The sequence below is a fragment of the Lagenorhynchus albirostris genome, chromosome 4, assembly GCF_949774975.1.
Source record: "Lagenorhynchus albirostris chromosome 4, mLagAlb1.1, whole genome shotgun sequence".
Classification (NCBI taxonomy): domain Eukaryota; kingdom Metazoa; phylum Chordata; class Mammalia; order Artiodactyla; family Delphinidae; genus Lagenorhynchus; species Lagenorhynchus albirostris.
The window spans coordinates 64,993,636-65,019,429 of NC_083098.1; the positions used below are offsets into that span (position 1 = coordinate 64,993,636).

Genomic DNA, 25,794 nt, shown 5'->3' on the forward strand with positions numbered 1-25,794 from the left:
CTCTACCCAGCAAGGATCTCATTCAGATTTGAAGGAGAAATCAAAAGCTTTACAGACAAGCAAAAGCTAAGACAACTCAGCACCACCAAATTAGCTCTACAACAAATGCTAAAGGAACTTCTGTAAGTGGGAAACACAAGAGAAGAAAAAGACCTACAAAAACAAACCCAAAACAATTAAGAAAACTGTCATAGGAACATACATATCGATAATTACCTTAAACATGAATGGATTAAATGCTCCAACCAAAAAACACAGGTTTGCTGAATGGATACAAAAACAAGACCCATATATATGCTGTCTACAAGAGACCCACTTCAGACCTAGGGACACATACAGGCTGAAAGTGAAGGGATGGAAAAAAGTATTCTGTGCACATGGAAATCAAACATAAGCTGGAGTAGCAATACTCATATCAGATAAAATAGACTTTAAAATAAAGAATGTTACAAGAGACAAGGAAGGACACTAGATAATGATCAAGGGATCAATCCAAGAAGAAGATATAACAATTATAAATATATATGCACCCAACATAGGAGCACCTCAATACATAAGGCAACTAACTGCTAACAGCTATAAAAGAGGAAATCGACAGTAACACAATAATAGTGGGGGACTTTAACACCTCACTTACATGAATAGACAGATCATCCAAACGGAAAATTAATAAGGAAACACAGGCGTTAAAGACACAATAGACCAGAAAGATTTAATTGATATTTATAGGACATTCCATCCAAAAACAGTAGATTACACTTTCTTCTCAACTGTGCATGGAACATTCTCCAGGATAGATCACAACTTGGGTCACAAATCAAGCCTCAGTAAATTTAAGAAAATAGAAATATATCAAGCATCTTTTCTGACCACAACACTATGAGATTACAAATCAATTACAGGGAAAAAAACGTTAAAAACACAAACACATGGAGGCTAAGCAATACGTTACTAAATAACCAAGAGATCACTGGAGAAATAAAAGAGGAAGTCAAAAAATACCTAAAGACAAATGACAATGGAAACACGATGATCCAAAACCTATGGGATGCAGCAAAGACAGTTCTAAGAGGGAAGTTTATAGCTATACAAGCCTACCTCAAGAAACAAGAAAAATCTCAAATAAACAATCTAACCTTACACCTAAAGGAGCTAGAGAAACAAAAACAAACAAAACCCAAAGTTAACAGAAGGAAAGAAATCATAAAGGTCAGAGCAGAAATAAATGATATAGAAACAAAGAAAACAATAGCAAAGATCAATAAAACTAAAAGCTGTTTCTTTGAGAACATAAACAAAATTGATAAACCATTAACTAGTGTCATCAAGAAAAAGAGGGAGAGGACTCAAATCAATAAAATTAGAAATGAAAAAGGAGAAATTATAACAGAAACTGCAGAAATACAAAGCATCCTAAAAGACTACTACAAGCAACTCTATGCCAAAACAATGGACAGCCTGGGTGAATGAACAAATTCTTAGAAAGGTATAACTTTCCAAGACTGAACCAGGAAGAAATAGAAATTTGAACAGACCAATCACAAGTAATGAAATTGAAACTGTGATTTAAAATCTTCCAACAAACAAAAGCCCAGAACCAGATGGCTTCACAGGTGAATTCTATCAAACATTTAGAGAAGAGCTAACACCGTTCTTCTCAAACTCTTCCAAAATATTACAGAGGAAGGAACATTCCCAATCTCATTCTATGAGGCCACCATCACCCTGATACCAAAACCAGACAAAGATACTACAAAAAAAGAAAAATACAGACCAATATCACTGATGAATATAGATGCAAAAATCCTCAACAAAATACTAGCAAACAGAATCCAACAGCACATTAAAAAAAATCATACACCATGATCAAGTGGGATTTATCCCAAGGATGCAAGGATTCTTCAACATAAGCAAATCAATCATTGTGATACACCATATTAACAAATTGAAGAATAAAAAACATATGATCATCTCAATAGATGCAGAGAAAACTTTTGACAAAATTCAACACCCATTTATGATAAAAACTCTCCAGAAAGTGGGCATAGAGGGAACCTACCTCAACACAATAAAGGCCATATAGGACAAACCCACAACAAACATCATTCTCAATTGTGAAAAACTGAAAGCATTTCTTCTAAGATCAGGAACAAGCCAAGGATGCCCACTCTCACCACTATTATTCAACATAGTTTTGGAAGTCCTAGCCATGGCAATCAGAGAAGAAAAAGAAATAAAAGGAATACAAATTGGAAAAGAAGAAGTAAAACTGTCACTGTTTGCAGATGACATGATACTATTTATAGAGAATCCTAAAGATGCCACCAGAAAATTACTAGAGCTAGTGAATGAATTTGGTAAAGTTGCAGGATACAAAATTAATGCACAGAAATCTCTTGCATTCCTATACACTAATGATGAAAAATCTGAAAGAGAAATTAAGGAAACACTCCCATTTACCATTGCAACAAAAAGAATAAAATACCTAGGAATAAACCTACATAGGGAGACAAAAGACCTATATTCAGAAAACTATAGGACACTGATGAAAGAAACTAAAGATGATAGCAAGAGATGGACAGATATACCATGTTCTTGGATTGCAAGAATCAACATTGTGAAAATAACTATAATACTCAAAGCAATCTACAGATTCAATGCAATCCGTATCAAATTACCAATGGCATTTTTTATGGAACTAGAACAAAAAACTCTTAAAATTTGTATGGAGACACCAAAGACCCCGAATAGCCAAAGCAGTATTGAGAGTAAAAATTGGAGCTGGAGGAATCAGACTCCCTGACTTTAGAGTATACTACAATGCTACTGTAATCAAGAGAATATGGTACTGGCACAAAAACAGAAATATAGATCAATGGAACAAAATAGAAAGCCCAGACATAAACCCAGGCACCTATGGTCAACTAATCTATGACAAAGGAGGCAAGGGTATACAATGGAGAAAAGACAGTCTCTTCAATAAGTGTGCTGGGAAAACTGGACAGCTACATGTAAAAGAATGAAATTAGAACACTCCCTAACACCATACATAAAAATAAATTCAAAATGGATTAGAGACCTAAATTTAGGACGGAACACTATAAAACTCTTAGAGGAAAATATAGGAAGAACACTCTTTGACATAAATCACAGCAAGATCTTTTTTGATCCACCTCCTAGAGTAATGGAAATAAAAACAAAAATAAACAAATGGGACCTAATTAAACTTAGCAGGTTTTGCACAGCAAAGGAAACTACAAACACGATGAAAAGACAGCCCTCAGAATGGGAGAAAATATTTGCCAACGAATCAACGGACAAAGGATTAATCTCCAAAATATATAAACAGCTCTGGCTGCTCAATATTAAAAAAACAAACAACCCAATCCAAAAATGCGCAGAAGATCTAAATAGACATTTCTCCATGGAAGACATACACATGGCCAAGAAGCACATGAAAAGCTTCTCAGCGTCACTAACTATTAGAGAAATGGAAATCAAAACTACAATGAGGGCTTCCCTGGTGGCTCAGTGGTTGAGAGTCCACCTGCTGATGCAGGGGACACGGCTTCGTGCCCCGGTCCGGGAAGATCCCACATGCCGCGTAGTGGCTGGGCCCGTGAGCCGTGGCCATTGAGCCTGTGTGTCCGGAGCCTGTGCTCCACAATGGGAAAGGCCACAACAGAGAGCGGCCCACTTGCCGAAAAAAAAAAAAAACTACAATAAGGTTATCACCTCACACCAGTTAGAATGAGCATAATCAGAAAATCTACAAACAGCAAATGTTGGAGAGGTTGTGGAGAAAAGGGAACCCTCTTGCACTGTTGGTGGGAATGTAAATTTATACAGCCACTATGTAGAACAGTATGGAGGTTCCTTAAAGAACTAAGAATAGAATTACCATATGACCCAGCAATCCCACTACTGGGCATATACCCAGAGAAACCAATAATTCGAAAAGACACATGCACCCCAATGTTCTTTACAGCACTATTTACAATAGCCAGGTCACGGAAGCAACCTAAATTCCCATCGACAGATGAATTGATAAAGAAGATGTGGCACATATATACAATGGAATATTACTCAGCCATAAAAAGGAACAAAATTGGGTCATTTGTAGAGATGTGGATGGATCTAGAGACTGTCATACGGAGTGAAGTAAGTCAGAAAGAGAAAAACAAATATCGTATATTAATGCATACATATGGAACCTAGAAAAATGGTACAGATGAACCTGTTTGCAAGGCAGAAACAGAGACACAGATGTAGAGAACAAATGTATGGACACCAAGGGGGGAAAGTGGGGGTTGGGACAGGGGTGGGATGAACTGGGAGATTGGGATTGACATGTATACACTAATATGTATAAAATGGATAACTAATAAGAACCTGCTGTTTAAAAAAATAAAAGAAAATTCAACAATTCAAAAACTAAAAATAGAAAGAAAACCTATGGAAGGAAGGTAACTTCAGAAAAGAATGCTGCAAACTTTTAAAAAATAAATGAAAATAGGTCTATGTCTTTATTCCTGTCTTCTTAAATTCCAGACCTACTAGAGAATGGACTTGAGGATATGGGGAGGGGGAAAGGTAAGCTGTGACAAAGCGAGAGAGAGGCATGGACATATATACACTACCAAACGTAAGGTAGATAGCTAGTGGGAAGCAGCTACATAGCACAGGGAGATCAGCTTGGTGCTTTGTGATCGCCTGGAGGGGTGGGATAGGTAGGGTGGGAGGGAGGGAGATGCAAGAAGGAAGAGATATGGGAACATATGTATATATATAACTGATTCATTTTGTTGTAAAGCAGAAACTAACAAATAAATAAATAAAAATAAATGAAAATAAATTTTTCAAATTCTTTCTCACAGCCCCTTTATTTAATTGCCTATTATACAAAAAGATCTGATTTCAGTGGACAGCAGATAAAAACATGTAAATAGGAACATTTGTGATTTGACATTACTTACAAAGTATTTTCATAAAATATATTAATTTAAACATTTTTGAAAATTTTTGGCATGCCATTAACAACTGTTTTATTGCAAGATATTATCCTATACCTACATGCACATTTTAGCACCTTGTTAAGTTAGAGATCTTGGCAATTACTAAAAAATGAAGCATTTCACACTTCTAAGCACTGTATTTTTTCTAAAAATTAATACTTCGGTTAGTCTGAAATTGCCCTGTTTTGATCCCTACTTCTGATTAATCATGCCTGCTTCCTCCAAAACCCTATCTCTCAGAGTCCCAAACTGGCACATTGAGACCAGAAAGATTTGTTAGAGTCAGATTAGAAGGGCTTTTGAATGCTAGATGGTGAATTTGGAAATTTTTTTCCATAGGCAGTAGGTATCTATTAACTTTTTGTTCAGAGAAATATGATCAAAGTGATATTTTCTGATATTTCATGTGAGTACATAGAAGTCAAAGGGAGCACTTAAAAAATATATGAACCATATTCCAGCAGATTTGAATCAAATAGGTGAGTGTTGGATGAAATAAAAAGTAATGCATGGGGAGAAACATAAAAGAAACACAAAAATATTTGGTGATTAAGTGTAAGTAGGGGTTAAGAAAAATTCAGTGCTGCTTAAAAGAAACCAGAAAAAGATAAAATTCATCTGGTTTGTTGGTTTGATTTATGGTATGTTTATTTATTGATGCTTTTTTTTTTAATGCCATTAGGGGTGGATGTGGTATAAGGGTCGATTTTAAACATGTTTATTTTTATGTGAAAATAAAATCCAAATAAAAGGAATAGAGTTTGTTTTTTTTTAATAGAATGATCCTCTGAAGACAAATAATAGTTGGAGATATAAATGTGGGACTCTTCAGCTTATAGTTAACTGATGCCATGAGCAAAGAAATATCTATGAGAGGTAGGGAGAAAAAGAGGTAGAAAGGGAGAAAGATGGAAAGAGATAGAAAGAGAGATGGAAAGAAGTGGGAAGGATTAAGAACCAGCATTCATCAGGAATTGCTCACACATAAAATGTTGGAAGAGAATTCAGAGCCAATAGAACTGACAAAGCAGTGCTTCAGAGTGGGAAAAAGAGAAAACAGCTCATCTGATGTATAGAAACAAGAGAAGAGTTTAAAGGGCGGAGTGTGTGTTCAACAAGGTCAAATACCTCATTATAGTGTACGGTAAGGTAAATGGAGAAGTACTCATTACATATGGCAAATATATCATGCATAGAACTCAAAGGCAGAAGAGAGGTTTCAGAGTAAATTTAGTAATGTTGGTTCTCAGAAGATGAGGCTGGTTCTAGATGACTCAGTCAAGATGCTGAAAAATAGGAGAGAATAAGAATGACAAATAAAACAGGAGATAATATGTATATGTAATATCTTCCATTTAAATAAGGCTGGCAATAGTTGAAGCACTATGCTAAGTGTTATCTCTAAACAGAAATATAATGATCCAGGGAAATTATCCCTAACTGGAGATTAATGAAATGAGACTTTACAAGGTTAAATAATTTGCCTTAACCCAAATGTATAGTAAATGTTGGACCTGTTTTCAAATTCAGTTTGAACTAATAATAGCAGTAAGTTTATGTATAAGAATTTGTTCTCTCCAAGAGAAATTATCTGTAGCCTTGTAAGTAGAAGAGAGGTAGTCTGTAAGGAAATGATAATCACTTCTGGAGGGAGATCTGTTGTTTTTTGGGGGGTTTTTTTGTTGTTTTTGCAGTACGCGGGCCTCTCACTGCTGTGGCCTCTCCCGTTGCGGAGCACAGACTTCGGACGTGCAGGCCCAGCGGCCATGGCTCACGGGCCCAGCCGCTCTGCGGCATGTGGGATCCTCCCGGACCGGGGCACGAACCCGTGTCCCCTGCATCGGCAGGTGGACTCTCAACCACTGTGCCACCAGGGAAGCCCCTGGAGGAAGATCTTTAAAGATCATTATCTTGGAAGAGACAAGAAAGATTCTAACAGGGGTGTTAGGTAAAGCAAAAGAAGGGTATAGAGTTGTATTTAACCATGGAGTTCAGACTTGATCACTCTCTTTTATCTATAAAGTTTAACATTTCTAAAATGTGGGAAGTTAGAACGGATTAGTCTACTGAGAAAATGAGGAAGACTCATTATGGGGATGACTTTGTAAGGAAATTAAAGGAGAGAATCAAAAGCTTTGGAGCACAAATGAAATAACATTGAACTTATTTGGACCAAATTTGCGTGTTTTTCTCTAGAAACAGTGCCACCTGCCAAAAAGAAAGTTGACTGAGAAAATAAGTAATTTGAATTTAGAAATTAATAAAGCTTGGGGAAGGCTACTACTAGTGATAGTGGGGTAGCTTTGCCCTACTACATTTATACTGTTCACCAGGAATAAATTCTCTACCACAGACCTCAGCATCAGAGGATAGGAAAAAACAGGGTAAAGGGACCTTGAATTGCAACTATTATTATCCAAGAAGAGGGAGGGGAAGAGTATAGATTTCTATTGTAAGTAGTAGTTTTCCTCATACATGAACCACTAGTTACCGTTATTGAGCTCTTGAAGACTGATCTGAAAGGGCTGAAAATGTAGATCAGTGTAAGACGGTTGTCAGAGAGTCAGTCAATTTTGGTTAAAAGAATCAATGATGAGGTGACAAGACTAGAAACGGTAGCATTTAAATGTCCCAAAACTATTGATAGGGCCAAGATCATGTAAGAGACTGTGAAAAACAAAACATGGGGATGCATAATTGTTATTAGTTTTGGTGACTTAAAATTTGTTATCATACCACTCTGAATTTATCAAAATGATAATGTCATTAAACAATACGCATGCTAAGTTATCCCATTGAGGGTTTCTTGAGAACATTAATAAAATTTATTTTGTTCTATAAGTTTCTTATTTTAATCAACTTAGCTATCAGCACAAAAGAAAAAGTCCCTTGCTTTTTTAGGTACAACTATCTAATTATGTCCATATTCCTCTTATGATAGTAATTGTGTTATTAAAATATAAAATATTTCATCTAAATTCATGTATTTAAAAAAGACCATGTAAACTAATCTTACTGTAGATACAAAGTTCTAAATGTATGCCTTGATATTTTTGAAAAAGCGTTCCTACTAATAAAGTATATTTAGTGATTATATTCTGCTTGAAATTATAGTTTTTAAAATTATATTCAAAATAGTGATATCATACGAGGTCACAGCCACATCATTTTGGACATTTCAACCTATATCTATAAGAGAAAGTCCTATCTAATATAATGAGACTTTTTTTTTTTCCTAGAGAACAGCCACATGCAAACTCTAAAAATGTCAAATCTCATATACTTAGCACCTCCTATTTAGGAGGTGTTTGAAATCAAAAACAAAATTCCATTTTGTCTGGCAAACCTAAGATTGCTAAATTAATACTATACAAACAATGACATTCTTTTTTATGATAAGGAAATAATCAGTGACTTAGTGGTTCTTTCAAATTTCCATTTGGAGAATAAATATTTTCTCCTAAAGATGTCTTTTCAATTACACACCATTGAGAAGAGATATAAGGGGAAATCTCAGCCAAGTGTGGGTGAATTGCTTAAACCTTGCATTAATTACTGACTATTAAGCAGCTCTTATTTGAATGCATATGATCCCTGTAACCACAGGCTACATTTTCTCTGTCTCCTATCAGCAGTTGCAGCATCCAGCGATCAAAGCCAGATTCCTATAATTGCTGTGTCTGTGACAGTGGGAGTCATTTTGTTGGCAGTGGTTATTGGCTTCCTCCTCAGTGGAAGGTAAGACAGGAAGCTGTGCTTCTGAACTTTTGCAGCTGATCTCTTCCTTACCTTGATCTGACCATTTGGCTATTAAGCACATTCTGAAACAAATGAGGCGAGCAATATATCAGTAGATAACCTGTATGTAGGTTGTATTTCTCAAGCTTTACCTTGTCCATGTTAGTGCTAACTTTTAAGCGCACAATTCCTCTTTTCCAGGTATACTCTCTACACAGAATAGTATTAACTTGTTATTATTTATTATGTCGTTAATATAACCATATCTTTTTCTGATATAGTTTATTTTAACGTGAATTTTATTTTTCCTCTCAAAAGTATTGACATATCCTCTCAAAAGCTTCAATTTTAGTGTTTGGGAAGGCCTGTGTCTGTGTCTGATATTTTAGAAGAATAAAACTAATAATTCTAGTTAGCCAGAGTTCTACCTAACAGGGTGATGGATACAAAGCAGACACACCCGCAAACAAGCGTTTTGACAAATAACCACCCTTTTTTTATGGTTGCATTTATTTTCAGCTTCTGAATGATTTCAACCTGAATACATCAATCATAGTGTATACTGATTTAAAGTGAATTTTATTGAATGTTATATCAATAGATACATTAATATGTGTATTATCTATCTACATTTTTTATTTTGAACAAAAATAAAAGAGGTAGAGCCCCAGCAAGAGCTTATGTAGAAGGTATCTCCTGACATTGAGCTGAGCATAATAAACCTTCCTAAAAAAATAAACAAATAAGAGCATGAGTGTGTTCTACTCCTACAACAAATGTATTTTCATTTTTCATCCAGGCCACTATTAGAAGGGATATTCTGTAATGAGAGCTATCAGTTTGAAAATGTTTTGGTGTTAGACTATTATAGAAAATCTCATGAAAATCTTCATGAAGATATTTAAACCTGCACAAATATACAAAAATATACTATAAGGTCCAAAAAAAGTCATGAAATCAATATTCATATTGATTTTGTACTGTTTTACTCATTTACTTTTGACTCTTCAGCACCTATTCAACTCATAAATATATAGAATTAGACATTTTCAATATACTGCATATTGTATTCTGAAAAGATTTATGACTACATCCTTACAGTAGTGACATTTTATTTTAATAAAACACTGTTACTTCCTTTGAACATCCTTTCTCTTTTCTGAAAATTCCCTTTCTTCTAGTTCTTGGTCATTTGAGTGTTGAAAGTTTTGCTAAGAAATCATTGCTTTCTTTTAATGTTAGAATAACAGTGACACATTTTTAGAATTGCTAAATTCTAAATTCTTCCCACAAACTGGGAAACAGTTTGTGCTCTGTTGAGGACAGCCAGCCCTCCCCAGTCAGAGGCTGGCTAGCTCGTGCCCCACTGATCTGAAGTCACTTAGGGAGAATGCTCTACCATTGTCCCTGCTTTCTGGAAGATAAGCTAATTCCACCAGTCTTGTCATAAAAACTTTGCTCAGGTTTCGATCAAGTAAGATAATTGAATTGAGTGAATTGTAACTACTAAGAAAACTACCACGAGATAATGTATCTTTTCTACCCCAGAAGGGTGGATAACTATGATACATTTGCAAAGCTGGTTTGTAATATCATTATTTACTTCTGAGAAATGGTTGGCCTCTTCCTTTCCAATAAATCCGGAAGTGTTAGTTATATTTAGGGACATGGGGATTATAAGAAGATATTATTTGTTGGGTACACTGAATAAAAATGGAGGAAAGAGCAGATGTCTAAAGGCCAATAAATTTGTGTTTGAAGGTTTATTAAAGAACAAATAAAGTATAGGAAGTATTTTATTGTAGACTTAGCACACTTTATCTGTTTAACCTAAGTATTGTTAATGTGAATTTACTGATGACATTCAGCTAAGGATTCTCGCTTACCTATATATGAATCAGCCCTGCCCCCCCATTTTTTCCCTAATACATACAAAATTGACTTAAAAGCAATTCACTTCGTTACACCTGCAGCATTAGACAAAGTGAGAGAAGGTTCAATCTACCTACTATTTGGTAGCTGAAGAAGAGTATAGCTTTAGCACACACATACACACACACACACACACACACAGACACACACACACACACACATGAATTCCATATCTATCTGAAAATACCATAGAAGAATAACTAAATTTTAGTATATAGAAATGTTTAGTGTATTTCTCAGTTAAATAAAAATGACATCTATACCCAAAAGGCAAAGCTTAATTTTCAGCATAACTAAACCCAAGACATGGTAAGATAATTTTGGATCTACTGTCTTACGGAAGTATATTACTTTTTAAAAATAACAATACCTTACAAATTGTGCATTGCTTATTCACTTTAATTTTTTTTCTTAATAACAAAGACTGTGATGCTGAGACTAGGAATTTGCAATTTAAAGGAAAATACACTTTACTAAAAATCAATTTGAGATTTATATTTTTTTTACCAGCAAATTCTTTGCACCAAACTTTTACTTCATTTTGTTGAATGCACATTCTTGAATTTCAAGGTCATTTGTCTTATGATAGAAATATATTTGGCCAAACAAAGAAAAGTTTGGACCAAATAGAAAAGAGCTGGCCAAGTGGTAGATTTTAATCCAATCAATAATCACATTAAATGTGAATAATCTAAATATACCAATTAAAAAGAGACTGTCAGTTTAAATAAAAAGGCAAAACCCAACTAGATGCTGCCTACAGGCAAAGATGACGGTGAAGTTGTAAATGGGGTGTGTATATTTGGGGTTTTGGGGGTTATTGATTTGGGTGGTAGTTGTACAAAGTATTTCCTTTGTAATTGCTTGTTAAACCCCTTTTTATATACTTGATATGTATATTCCCAATAAATAAATAAAGTTAACTGGCAATCAAAAGAAAAAAAAGAAATATATTTGGCCATTTTATTTTACTTTTCATAAACAGGTTATTTTATGTTTGTATTATATAAACATACTTATTCAAAAGCTAAATGATATGATTCTAGAAAGGCTTTTCCTATCTCATTCAAGGCAATGAACTTCGCAATTTTTGTTGGGACTAAGAAAATTGAACCTACCTCTTAGTACATAGAGTATACTGATTAACTAAGTAAAGTTTTGTCAAATAAAAGAAAAACTAAATGAAGAGATGTGAACAAAGCCTAACACAAATTTGGGAGTTATCTTTAAGCAATAGCAAATTATTGAAAAAAAAAAGGCTTTTCTGGGAATGTTCTAAGGACACTGAATTATATATACTTCTCCCTCTTCACTGTGCTAAAATATGATTGATAAACACACAAAAACATAATAACACTTAGACTCCACTCTCACTTTGAACTTACTCTCTTATATCACCTTTTAACCTCTTGAATATATTATAAACCAGATATTTGCTCTTATGTAAAATGTCTTCTAATTACAAATAATTTAACTCAGTGGTGATATAGACTTAATTCTGATATATTGCAAATATATTACTATCCTCTGTATGTAATATTCATTGACAATTTATATCATCATTTGGGCTCAGAAGCAGCTATGTATTGAAAGTACGTATTCACTGGCAATTTGAATTTTTATTCAGACCAAAGGAAAAAAATCAGGAATATAACACATTGAATACTATAAGAATAATCTATTTCAAAGAAAGCAATAAACTTTTTTATTCTAAAATACATTGAAAATGAAAAATAAATTAAATATAGAGACTTTCTAATCTTTTTAGGCTAAAATTGATTATGCAGAAACCTCTTGTAGTCTTCTTACCTAGATACAGTTAAAATAAAATAGACAAGGATTGATCCTGAAGGGAGAAAGTTCTATTTAAAAAATGACAAAGAATTGTAACATCTTAGGATTCTATCAGTTTTGGAAATCATGTGACCATCTTGTTTAAAGGTGCTAAATATTCCGTAGAGCATTTTCTGCAGGTTTCAGACTATCCTTTTTACTTTCTTTTCTATTACTTGTAAATGGTGTTTTCATGGGACTACAAAATAATTGACTTGTTCTCAGCAAACTATGAGCTAATTACCCTGGGCTGAATATAAATTAAACCTCCTAATATGCACAGTGTGTTGTAATTGTTTTTTGTTTTTTTGTAATTGTTTTTTAATTTTTCATCAGTAATGACACTGCACATTGATAACTTTCTTATTATAACCTAATTTTGTGAGGTTGTCTCTTATATATACGATTTTATAGATATAAATTGTTTAATCAGACTTTCAACCAATGATGTCATCTCCACACTCTTTTAGTTACATGTTTGAGAAAGTCTTCTACTTTGACCTTCTCTTTTTCTTTCCTTTGAAGACAATCATTGATACTATTAGATTGACTTTTTTTCTGTGTCCCTATCTTAAACTTGGGACCTTATTCTGAAAATTGACTACTGGACACTTTCTTAGTCTGATATAAAGCTTAAATTAACAGGATTTAGTTGTATAGGAAAACATCTTTCAGTGTACAGAAACTATTTCTTTGAAACTTGCTCAATATAGACACTCTGGGATAAAAGAATATATTTTAATACTTTGTCTCTTTTATTACTTATGAACTTAATTAAATCTTAAGAAAATTTCAGAGCTTTGCTTTTTTATTTCAATTAATTCCACATGTACACTGAGAGGTTAAAGATACACACATGTTACACACATGCATGCCCACACTTATGTGTACTTATCTTTCATATAAACACAAAAAAGGTAAAGCTGTTTGCCAATTTTAAAATTGGAAAACAAACCCAAAAAAACTTATAGCTCCTGAAGGGGCAGAAGGAATCTTTCAAGATGCTTAGTCTTGGATATGATTCTAAGGCTATTAATATGTGACTTTATTTCTGTGATGTTCCTGATATGATAAATTTAGTCTAAGGACTGGTTTAATGCCTATAAAAAGGATTAACTATTTTCTAGGCAAAAAATCTTCCCTTGCGTGTTCTGATCATGTTCAAATACTGTGGTTAGACATGCTAAATCCTGTTTCCCTTTGTCTTTCATTAAACAATTGAAACTCAATCGATTTGAAATGTCAAATCGTTTCCTGAGGAAAAAATTGTTCAGAAATCAGTTAATACTGTACTTGGAGGCTAAGTACAAATTTATGTTACTCAGACCATGTCAGAAATTTAGGGGAAAAAATAGATTTATGAAAACACTGCTTTTGGGGTTTTTTGTTACTTAAAAATAATATTAAAATTTAGCCTTTTGTAATTTTTTTCAAGTCTCTTAAAGTCTAACATGCTGTAAATGACACACTCTTCCCAATTATCCATTACAAACATATATTGAGCATTTATTGTACATAAAACACCAAGAAAAGTCCCAGGCATTTAAAATAAAAAGGCAATGTCCTTTTTTCAAAGTGTTTCCAAGTTAAATTAGTAGTCTGATAAATGGACAGAATTTCATAAACAGAATTACAACAGCTGGGGTTAAGTAAAAGAGTTTAAGTTGGAATCATTTCCTTCATGATAACTTTTTTTCCTTTGGACCAAAATGATGGTATGATTCATTAATTCAAGAAATATTCGACTTCTTATTAAATGCCTGCCACAGTTCTTATATTAGGGAAAACAATAGCTTGATAGTAAAATATGCTGGACTTAGAAACTTTTCTTCAAGCTCATTTGGAACCAAATAAAATAATTGTACAGGCATCTTGAATGTAATTATTCAATTCAGACAAATGCCAGAGCTCTGCCCACATTTGATATCAAAGAATAATAGTTTCCAAAGTGAATGATTTTTAAAGGCTATGTAGCATTCTAAAACCATCAGAGAAGCATCTTTGCCTAACAGAAGTAACACAATAATAATATTGATGATAATAAGTTTAATACTGTTTAGCATGAATTACATACTACCTACTACTAGGCACTGTTCCAAGGACTTTACATGTAATATTTTACAACACTATGTCTCAGTATCAGCTCTATATCCAATTTATACTTCATAAAAGTTATCTTCTTGATGTTTCTTGAATCTTGTAAAAATAGTCCAGCTGTAAGGCTTTTGCATTGGCTCTTCATCCTGTCTAAAACTCTTTTGACCCAGAGAACAACATGGTTTCCTCCTTCTTTCTTTGCTCAATCTAATTCTCTCAATTGAGCTGACTAAAATGATGACCCATTATTCCTTCCTCTGCACATCAGGTATCCCTTACCCTGGCTTGTCTCTTATAACACTCATTGCCATTATAATATGTATATCTTATATATATTATAATATATTCGGTGGGCCAAAAGGTTTGTTCGTTTTTTTTCGCATAAGATGGCTCTAGTAACACTTAGCTGTCTTTAAGTTCATTCAAAACAATTTTGTTAGATTGTATGTTACAGCTGTCAGATCAGCATGCATTAAAAAAAAAGACATCAAAATTGGTGCATTTTTGTGTAGCCATTTTAATATTGAAGATGGAAGAAAAAAGCAACATTTTTGGCATATTATGCTTTATTACTTCAAGAAAGGTAAAAACGCAACTGAAATGCACAAAATGATTTGTGCAGTGTATGGAGAAGGTGCTGTGACTGATCGAACGTGTCAAAAGTGGTTTGCAAAGTTTTGTTCTGGAGATTTCTCGCTGGACGATGCTCCACGGTTGGGTAGACAAGTTAAAGTTAATAGTGATCACATCTAAACTGTCATTGGGAACAATCAATGTTATACCATGAGGGAGATAGCCAACATACTCAAACTATCCAAGTCAAGCACTGAAAATCATTTGCACCATCTTGGTTATATGAATTGCTTTGATGTTTGTGTTCCACATAGGTTAAGCGAAAAAGACCTTCTTGACCATATTTCCATATGCGATTCTCTACTGAAATGTAATGAAAACATTCTGTTTTTAAAACAAATAGTGACAGGCGATGAAAAGTGGATACTGTACAGCAGTGTAGAATGGAGGGACGAGATCATGGGGCAAGTGAAATGAACCACCACCAACCACACCAGAGACCAAGGCCGGTCTTCATCCAAAGAAGGTGATGTTGTGTATATAATGACATTGGAAGGGAGTCCTTTATTATGAGCTCCTTCCAGAAAACCAAACAATTAATTCCAACAAGTACTGCTCCCAATTAAACCAACTGAAAGTGTAACTTGATGAAAAGTGTCCAGAATTAGTCAACAGAAAATGCATAATCTTCCATCAGGATAAGGCAAGACCGCATATTTCCTTGATGACCAGGCAAAAACTGTTACAGCTTGGCTGGGAAGTTCTGATTCATCTGCCATATTCACCAGACATTGCACCTTCCGATTTCCACTTATTTCAGTCTTTACAAAATTCTCTTAATAGAAAAAAATTTAATTCCCTGGAAGACTCTAAAAGGCACCTGGAACAGTTCTTTGCTCAAAAAGATAAAAAGTTTTGGGAAGATGGAATTATGAAGTTGCCTGAAAAATGGCAGAGGTAGTGGAACAAAAGGCTGAATACAGTGTTCAATAAAGTTCTTGGAGAAAGTGATAAATGTGTCTTTTATTTTTGCTTAAAAAACCAAAGGCACTTTTTGGCCCACCCAATATATGTATTTCTTCTGTTGATTTTTTGTCTGTCTCCCATACTAGATTATAAGCTCTAAAATGATAGGGATTTTTATCTGTGGGTTCCTGCCCCTTAGAACACTGTCTAGAACATAGATTATATTATATAGTCAGTTAGTGAGGGCCTGGGTCTTGAGCACAGCTCTAACTTTAAGGCATTTGCTCTTCACTGTATAACTTCCCCATGACTTATATCATTCAACTATATGATTTTGGTGAAATTCTGATCTCTTATATGTAAAGCCACTGAATATTTACTACTAAAGATAATAGTATTAACATTTAAGAACCTTCCAAACTGCTATGAATAAAATAACTCTTAGAAATTAAAGTCAGTGTTATCTTAACACTAAAGTAAATTAAGGAATACATTAGGTTATAGTGACTTTTCCCTCTATTCTACACTTGGCAATTATACCTGGTAAACTATATCGATTCTAGAATCACATATATCAAATGTCACCAACCCCATGACCATTCCTGATTTTGTGAAAGCTAGTTAATATCACTTTTGTTTTCCCTCAAAAATTGTTTTTCCCAATTGAAATGATTTTAGTTCATCATTTTATATGTGTCTCCCCTGATAGATATGTATTCATGTTGAACACAGATTCTAGTGTAGTTTCTCAATAAATGTCCAATGACTGGATGACTGGAAGAGTGAAGCTGGAGTTGGAGACTGTTGAAAACATGCTTCGAACTAGCTTTCCAGCATTATCACTATGTGTTTTTGACCTGGATTCCTTTGGTTGCATATGACAGAAGACAAATTCAAAGTGGTTTTATCCAAAAGATAATTGTAGATCATATAGATGAAAAGTTCCAGAGATTTTTAAAAAATCCAAAGTACAGGCACTTAATAGATCCAAATGGTAAAATATTCTCTGCTATGCAACTGGAGACACATGATTCAAGAAAGCTCTGGCACAAATATGGTATTTAAAGGCACTGATCAAAATAAAGCTATTTGGGTAGAGCCCTGGGGCTCGGATATGTATTGAGAGATAGAGTGAAGGAGGAAGATTCAGCCAAAGGAGACTGAGAAGGAGTGGTCCATAAAGTAGCAGGAGACCACACAATTGTTGAAGCAGAAGCAGAAATGGTCATCAACTTGAATCCAGCCCCTGCTTTAGAGCTTTTGACCCTTCACTCTCACAGGTGGCACATGCTCTGACAGGAACCTAATACACAGCCCCACAGAGTAAACCAATCAGTAGCACTGAGACCTTAACTAAGAAGAGTATGGGGAATGTATACTGCATGGCAGTACAGTTACAGTTCATGCCTGAACCTGAAGTAGGGTCAGTCTCAGACAACGCACATGAACTAAGAATGAAGAAAGAAGATCTCACGTGGTTTCTTTTTTCATATCCTCTATTTCATCTCTCAATATTTAAACCTCACCCACATGTCAAAACTCACATCAACTGTTCTATCATAAAAACATACTCAGTTCCTTTAGCTGAAGTATTCTCCCCTTCCACTTAAGTCTCAGAACAATATACCAGTATTTCTCATGGAATGTAACACTTTCAAACCACAAATTATAGTAAATATGTTTTCTTTTCTGCCCTCCAGTAAGTATATAGAGGATAAAGACTTCTGTGGCTCTCCCACATAACCTAATTGAATGAATACCTCATAAATTATTGAATTAAAGATAAATTGATCATCAATCTCTATCTGAAGTGCTTTGTCTCATTTTTCCCATTAATGTTGATAGTTTGGAAAATGAAAAATGTTAGTAACTCTGACATAAGCACAATAAAATACCTAACCCATAAATGTGCTTTCTTCCTGAAAAATGGAACTTTTTGTGCCATCAGCAAAATAAATGCAATGATATCAAAGAAGTATTGTATAGGAGATAAGAAATCTTCACTAGCTTATATTATTTATTTGACATCTGGGCATCCTAATGCCAGTGTGGTGATGCACGTGGTGATATCAATCAGTATTCACTTTTATAAATGATAATGTACATTAATGTAACTGTATTTCCCTCTCAATCTTTTCAAGTTATGGTCAGCATGGATAGTTGATATATTTGGCACCTTTAACAACTAGGATTATGTACTTTCAGACTTGATAAGTTTTGATAAGGATAAGTATTACATTAAAATATTTTAATCAAATACTATTTTATTTTAAAATAATGATAGACAAATATTTGTAATCACACATGCAATCGCTGATTTTAGAAAAGAGCTCATTAAAAACAAATCTCAGTGGTTTAATGATTAGCAATAGATGTGATTTTATAAAACTGTAATAAATCCAGGCATGTATATTGATTTAATATCTGAGAGTTATCCCTTCTATTTTCTCATGATTACGTGCTTTTTTCTTCAGAATCTGAATCAAAGATAATTAGAGAGCAGATGATAATTTATTAATAACATACAAATGGGGATCAGGGCAGAGCAGTGCCAGAAAGACTAGGGGCATAGCAACAACTAATTGCCCACTGTGGGAAATAAATCGTCCTAGGAAACTGAACCCAAGAGGGTTACTGGCTCAATTGCTCAACATTATTGAACATCCCACCTGCGACTTCTCACAGATCAAACATGTAAACATCACTGCAACTCTCAGGAAGTTATATTGAGGCAAACATTTGGAAGGAAAAACTCTATTTATGGTACTAGAAGCAAGTTAATGTCATTGTTTTGCAAAGAAGAAAATTATTTTAGCAAAGAATCTGGAGACTTTCAGATTTTAAGTACTGTGAAACACAGGACAGGTCAAAAGCCTAAGCACAAGAGCTGAATACACTTTTTATTTGAAGCTCCATTTGCCTGAAGCTCCATTTCTTTTAGAATGTGATCCCCACCTGAAAGAGAGAGCATGTTGGCATGCCAGTAGATGCTGGGCTCTGGCGGGAAACTCTGCTAGTTTCTGGGAACCTTACCATGTCTCTCAGAGCCCACAATAGCACAGGCTTTCATAGGAGCCTGATAGCCAGCTCTACAGAGAAAATCAGTAGCACTGCCCTATGCCAAAACGTGGACCATCTATTCAACAAAAAATCAGTCAATTTCCTGAGGCATGTCTAGGAATGTAATTATTGCTGAGAAATGAAGCAAATGAACAATAAAATGTTCCAAATGATTTTAAACACCAGGTAAAAGCCACATTTTTCAAGACCTGTGCTCTTTTTTTTAAACTTGCGTGAACGTGGAAAGAAATAAATGTCTCTAATGGATTAGCAACTCGGACTCAAACAGCTGAACTCTTTATTATACCATGTGGAAGTATTGACTTGAGATCTGTCTGATGGCTGTGATAGCTATAGTGCTACAAAACATACTATATCCCAATTATCTTGCTTACCAAATTCTTTTACTATCTCTCACCCATTGCTTCTTTCTTCTTTCTTACTCCCCTGACTTTCTAATCTCACAGAAAAATGACATATTTTCTGTATCAGATCTTTGGCACACATTTGCCGTCAATAGTCTACAGGCATTGTCCACTCTCTTGAGCCATCAGTATTGCGGGTAATGATGTTAGTGAGTTTTAATTATTATTTTATGTTTAATTATATGTTTTTAATTGTTATCTATAAAGACTTATCATCCTGTTCTTGTGGTCTGGCACTGGTTTGCTTATCTCCTTGACGGTCATGAGTTCTCTTGATTCAGGGTCAATTGAAAGGCAAGACAGAAGCTTGGGAGCTTATCGTAGGTGCTTTTGTTTTTGTTTTTGCTTCCTCTCCACACTACCACTTTCATCCTGAGTAGCAAAATATCATCAAGTTGGCAAGTTGAGACCTCTGTGTGGTGATTAGTGGAGGAAACCTTCTTTGTTTCTTAGGTTTTCTTAGGCCCTTCTTAGACCAACTGCATAACTCCTCTTCAGGGTCCCTCCAGACTAAATATTCCATAGGATTCAAATATTCTCATGTATCTCACAAACACTGCTTCTCCACCTCCAAGAGCCCTCCATGCTTCTGATATTGAGAAATCCTAGTGCTGCTTTCACATTCCTATGCCTATTTCATTTGATTTTCCTGAAGCAAATTTCATAGACATTGGTTTGAACTGATTCTATTCATTGATGATGTACACATTTGCCAACATTTAAAAAAAACTCTACCGGGCTTCCCTGGTGGCACAGTGGTTGAGAGTCCGCCTGCCGATGCATGGGACACGGGTTCGTGCCCCGGTCATGGAAGATCCCACATGCCGCGGAGCAGCTGGGCCCGTGAGCCATGGCCGCTGAGCCTGCGCGTCCGGAGCCTGTGCTCTGCAACGGGAAAGGCCACAACAGTGAGAGGCCCGCGTACCAAAAAAAAAAAAAAAAAAAAATGTAAGAATATAAGATTAAGTGAAATATTTTCTATGTTATTATTAATTTTTCCTAGATATACTGGAATTTACCACCAATCCTCACTGATGAAGTTGTTTGTGAGATCTCCATATGTGCCAGCAACACAGTGCTACATTTTAAGGATACTAAGTTCAGCATAAGTATTTAATCAGTAGATACTAAATTTGTAGAATTATTCTGATTTTCTTTATTTGTTACAAGTAAAATTATCAGGAAAATGTCAATCTATAGGTCCAATCCTCCTCAAAAAACTTTAAGATGAAATTTAGCTACCCAAATGACTAACTTCTATCTCATCATGCCAAAGGTGATGTAAAATCTGTTATCATCAAATCAGCATGAATTCAATATTTACATGATAAGTGATATTGAGCATTGTTTATATACACAGTTTCATGAGACAAATATATGATGAATCAGAATTCTATATTAGCATGACTTTGTATGTTTTCTAATACATAAGGACCTCTTGATTTATTTTGATGTTGATATCTGACTCTCTCTGACCTCCTGTTATTCTAGCTGTTTCAAATGTACAAATGTACTCTTCTAGATTCACCTCTTCTCTAGTCATTTGGAATGTAAAGGGACAGGACAAACTGGGCCTTTCCTGGAGTCCTAAAGATTTGTAATTAATCATTCCAAACCTGTGCTAGTGTGTACTGTCACTCACCAGCCCCAAAAGGGAAATAGCTATTTTGAATTCCAAGTTGATGTCTATTTTACCACCCAGTATCTTTCTACCCAAGCCCTGAGTCTTCTAAATCTTCATGCAGGAAATGGAAATAGGACGTCCTTCTGTACATCTCAAATATCTGGTTGGAGCCGATGCAGTTTGGCCTATTGGTTCTTATCATTTCCCCAAAGCCAGGGTGACTGAATCCTGCTCTTGCATCTCCAACTCTTTGAAACCCCCCTCACTCTAAGAGGACTCTTAAATAACCTAGCTTGGAAGTCTACTGGGGGTCATCTCAGTACAATATGTCCTAAAGTGAAACTCACTCTCAATCCTGCTTCTATCTTTCCACACACTGCATTTTGTCTCCTTAGACCTCAAATATTCAACTTGCTGAACTATTTCAGCTATATCCTAAAATATCTCCAGAGATTACATTAATGGCCATTTCCTTAGATGAACATCCTGATTTTTTGACTTTATCAAGACCTCTTGCTGTCTGCCTTTCCTATACATTTCAGTTGATTTTTTACATTGAATATTACATAGTTGGCACGGTTACAGTTATTGTCCTAATTTCTTACTAGCTGCTATTTCATTTATGTATGCATATTTAAATTTTATGATAAAAATTATATAGAACATTCAAGACAAAATGTAGAAAAAAAATTAGTCATAAATATCTACCAGAGGTAATCAATATTAATATTTTGCCATATATATTTAAAATATTTTATATATATATTTGAGTTCAACTAATATAGTTTTGTTTTCTGTTTTTCTTTGATTAACATTATAATACAAAAATTTCCTCCGTAATTGGAAATATTTTAAAAGCAAAAATTTATTGCTTCTTTGATATCTAACCTTTCCCGTATGCTTTTCCTTTTGTTTTGTTCATTTGTTTTCTTTTATTGTGTTGGTTTAGGGGAAGGGGGTTGTTATTTTTTATCTCTAATGTTCTTAGAACACATTTGTATAATTCAAAGTAAGGGTCAATGAATATGAATATTTTAAAGGCTGTTGATACATATTGACAAATGGCCCTCCTAAATCATAGTACCAATTACTATACCCCCCAACAGTGAATGAAATTGCCTGGTGGTTCACAAACTAGTCAATCTCTGCTAATTTAATAGGAAAAAAATAGTTCTGTGTTTTTAATTGAATTTCTTTATATTTTTGAGATTTAATAGGATCATTAATATATTTGCAATGAGTATATAGTCATTAGCTATTTTATTACCTATTTTGTAAATTAGGTGTACATACTCTTTACCCATTTATGCTAGTGGGATCTTAGCTTTTCATATAGTGAAAATATATCATTAGAAGTAGCAAGATTTTTTTGCTTTTCAATAATATTTATTTTACATGGGATACAAAAAATGTTAATTTTATGGGGTTGGGGTTCTAAATTGATATTTTCTATAGATTTATGTAAGTACCAGCACTGTTTATCACCCTCTCCTGATACTGTTATAGGTCTCTACATGTAGCATATACTAAATAAGTGTCTATGTAGGAATTCTTTTATCTATACTGCCTGTGGGCTATCAAAGCTATTCTTCTAGCTGATGCCAGGATCATATTAGTTTAAGTATTATAATTTAACCATATTTTTCAATGTTTGTTCAGGCAAATTCATATTGGGAAATCACATATGGTCACAATTATAAATATTTGACATAAGTACTTTTGCGTGTATATATACACACACACATATACATGTATACACCATTGCATGCATATAAAGCAATTTTAATCATAATTAACCACTGTTATGTTACATATTGAATATGTGCATAATGTATTAAAATAGTTAACATTTATCACCCTTGTATTTAATTTTAAACACAACTACCATAATATATGATTTTGGTACTCCTGACCAATACTAATAGAAAACAAAATATATTTACATGGAATTTGAATAGTTCGATATGAAAATGAACCTTTAGCTTTCTTTTAAATCATTCTCATAATTAATTCAATTCTCATAATTTGCTTATCACAAAATATACACATTCCTTCTGTTTTAATAATTTCAGTGTACTTCCCCAGTTACTTTAATTTTTTGTGAGTTATGTAATTAAATTAAAACATTAGTCCTGGTTTCTCTACCTTATAAGTTTAATGCTGATAGATGTGATTCAACTTTGGAAAAATATTTAACAGCCACAATGGAGGGAGCTAAATAAATCAGAACTTAAATATTTGGCTTATTTCTTTGAATAATCTCTTCCCTTTTTTTGACCCACTCATATTTTTAATTAATATTACACTTTCATTAAGACAAAGGAATGTGTGAAACAAATGTTACTATCAGAACTGTGTGTAAATATTCTATTTTTTTTTAAGCTGGCAAAATTAGCATCACTTTTTTTGCAACTTTATTTTCTCCTGCTTTTTCCTTTTTACTCCTCTCAAAATAAATTAAAACCTAAAATAGATAAGGATAGATAAGCACAATCAAGTTAGTCGTATGCTCCTCTAGAAGAAGCATTGCAGATAGACTGATTCAGCTGTGAAATGACTGGGAAGGAGAAGTTCAGAGGAAGGAGCTTGTAGTCACTTTCGGCTTCTAGAAATGGAGGAAATTGATGTTTGCTCAGTGGAGGTGTCATTACTGCAGGAGAAACACATAATTCAGTACTTTGTATATTAACACTATTATTGTGCCAGAACAGAACAAAGATAGTGGTTGACTGCAAAAATGAATCTATGTAATTTCCCTTTATTGAACTAGTAAAGGTGATCTCTTCTGTGGAAATAAACAAAAAGACACCCAAATTAAAACAAGCAAAGGATATTTATTAAGAGCTTGCTATAGCAAGGGAATCAGCCACCATCACCTGAATTTGGCAGAGACCCAAAGGCAGGCAGAGGAGTGTAAAAACTTTATAATGAAAAAAAGGAAGGCTTCAGGTATGCCCTGATTGGAGGTTATTGGCCTGGGGTAGTTGGAGGTGAGCTAACCAGAAGTGGGGCATCCTATGTGATTGATTAGGCTTCCTCTAGTTGGTCCTAAGTTGGAAGTATAGACAAAAATTAGGGAAACTGGCATTTATTGATAAAGTTCTGACCATTTGAGACATACTACAGAGGTTGTAGTTTGCCTTCCTGGACTGGTTGCTGCAGACTTGGAGTCAGAGTTCTATTTTTCTACTTGGTCTGATCATTGCCCATTTGTATATTCATACTCTCACTTCATACATTTCAGTAAATAGTAGTGCAAGGCTTTTTTTTTAAAATAGATCTTTATTGGAGTATAATTGCTTCACAATATTGTGTTAGTTTCTGGTGCACAGCAAAGCGAATCAGCCATATGCATACATGTGTCCCCATATCCCCTCCCTCTTGAACATCCCTCCCATCCTCTCTATCCCACCACTCCAGGTCACCGCAAAGCACCGAGCTGATCTCCCTGTGCTATGCTGCTGCTTCCCACCAGCCAACTATTTTACATTTGGTAGTGTATATATGTCGATGCTACTCTCACTTCGGCCCAGCTTCACCCTCCCACCCCATGTCCTCAAGTCCATTTCCTATGTCTACCTCTTTATTCCTGCCCTGCAACTAGGATCATCAGTACCAATTTTTTTTTCTTTTTAAGATTCCATATATATGCATTAGCATGTGATATTTGTTTTTCTCTTTCTGACTTACTTCACTCTGTATGACAAAATCTAGGTCCATCCACCTCACTACAAATAACTCAATTTCATTTCTTTTTATGGCTAATATTCCATTGTATATATGTGCCACATCTTCTTTATCCGTTCATCTGTCGATGGACATTTAGGTGGGTTCCATGTCCTGACTATTGTAAATAGTGCTGCAATGAATATTATGGTACATGTCTCTTTTTGAATTCTGGTTTTCTCAGGGTATATGCCCAGTAGTGGGATGGCTGGGTCATATGGTAGCTCTATTTTTAGTTTTTTAAGGAACCTTCATTCTGTTTTCCGGAGTGGTTGTATCAATTTACATTCCCACCAACAGGGCAGGAGGGTTCCCTTTTCACCACACCCTCTCCAGCATTTATTGTTTGTAGATTTTTTGATAATGACCATTCTGACCAGCATGAGCTGATACCTCATTTTAGTTTTGATTTGCATTTTTCTAATAATTAGTGATGTTGAACATCTTTTCATGTGCCTCTTGGCCATCTGTATGTCTTCCTTGGTGAAATGTCTATTTAGGTCTTCCACCCATTTTTTAACTGGATTGTTTGGTTTTTTTTGATATTGAGCTCCATGAGGCAGAAAAGCCTCGAGAAAACTGAGCTTTGCTTTCACATAACTTTAAGTCTGTGGTCCAGTAGCTCAGAAGGGCAAAATGAGGACACTGAATAAAGAATAGTTTTACAGTTTTGTTATTTTATTTGAGATATTATGACTCCTAAAGAATCCAGGTAGCTAGTATTAAAATATAGAAGTACAAAAATCTGTCATTAATCATAGAACTTGCAACTGAAAGAAACCTGTAAAGTTAAATGTTATATGGG

At 34.5% G+C, this 25,794-nt stretch overlaps 1 protein-coding gene across 5 annotated transcripts in view; it reads left to right on the forward strand.

Annotated features, from left to right (window-relative positions):
* The window catches only part of EPHA5 (EPH receptor A5), a 325,977-nt gene that overhangs the window by 236,340 nt on the left and 63,843 nt on the right, over positions 1-25,794 (forward strand). For 3 of the 5 annotated variants that reach the window (XM_060147261.1, XM_060147259.1, XM_060147263.1), the window contains exon 8: positions 8,648-8,753. In XM_060147261.1, coding sequence (XP_060003244.1) covers positions 8,648-8,753 — 106 coding nt within the window. The remainder of the gene's footprint in view (positions 1-8,647; positions 8,754-25,794) is intronic. The other 2 variants (XM_060147260.1, XM_060147264.1) reach the window with 1 other exon arrangement.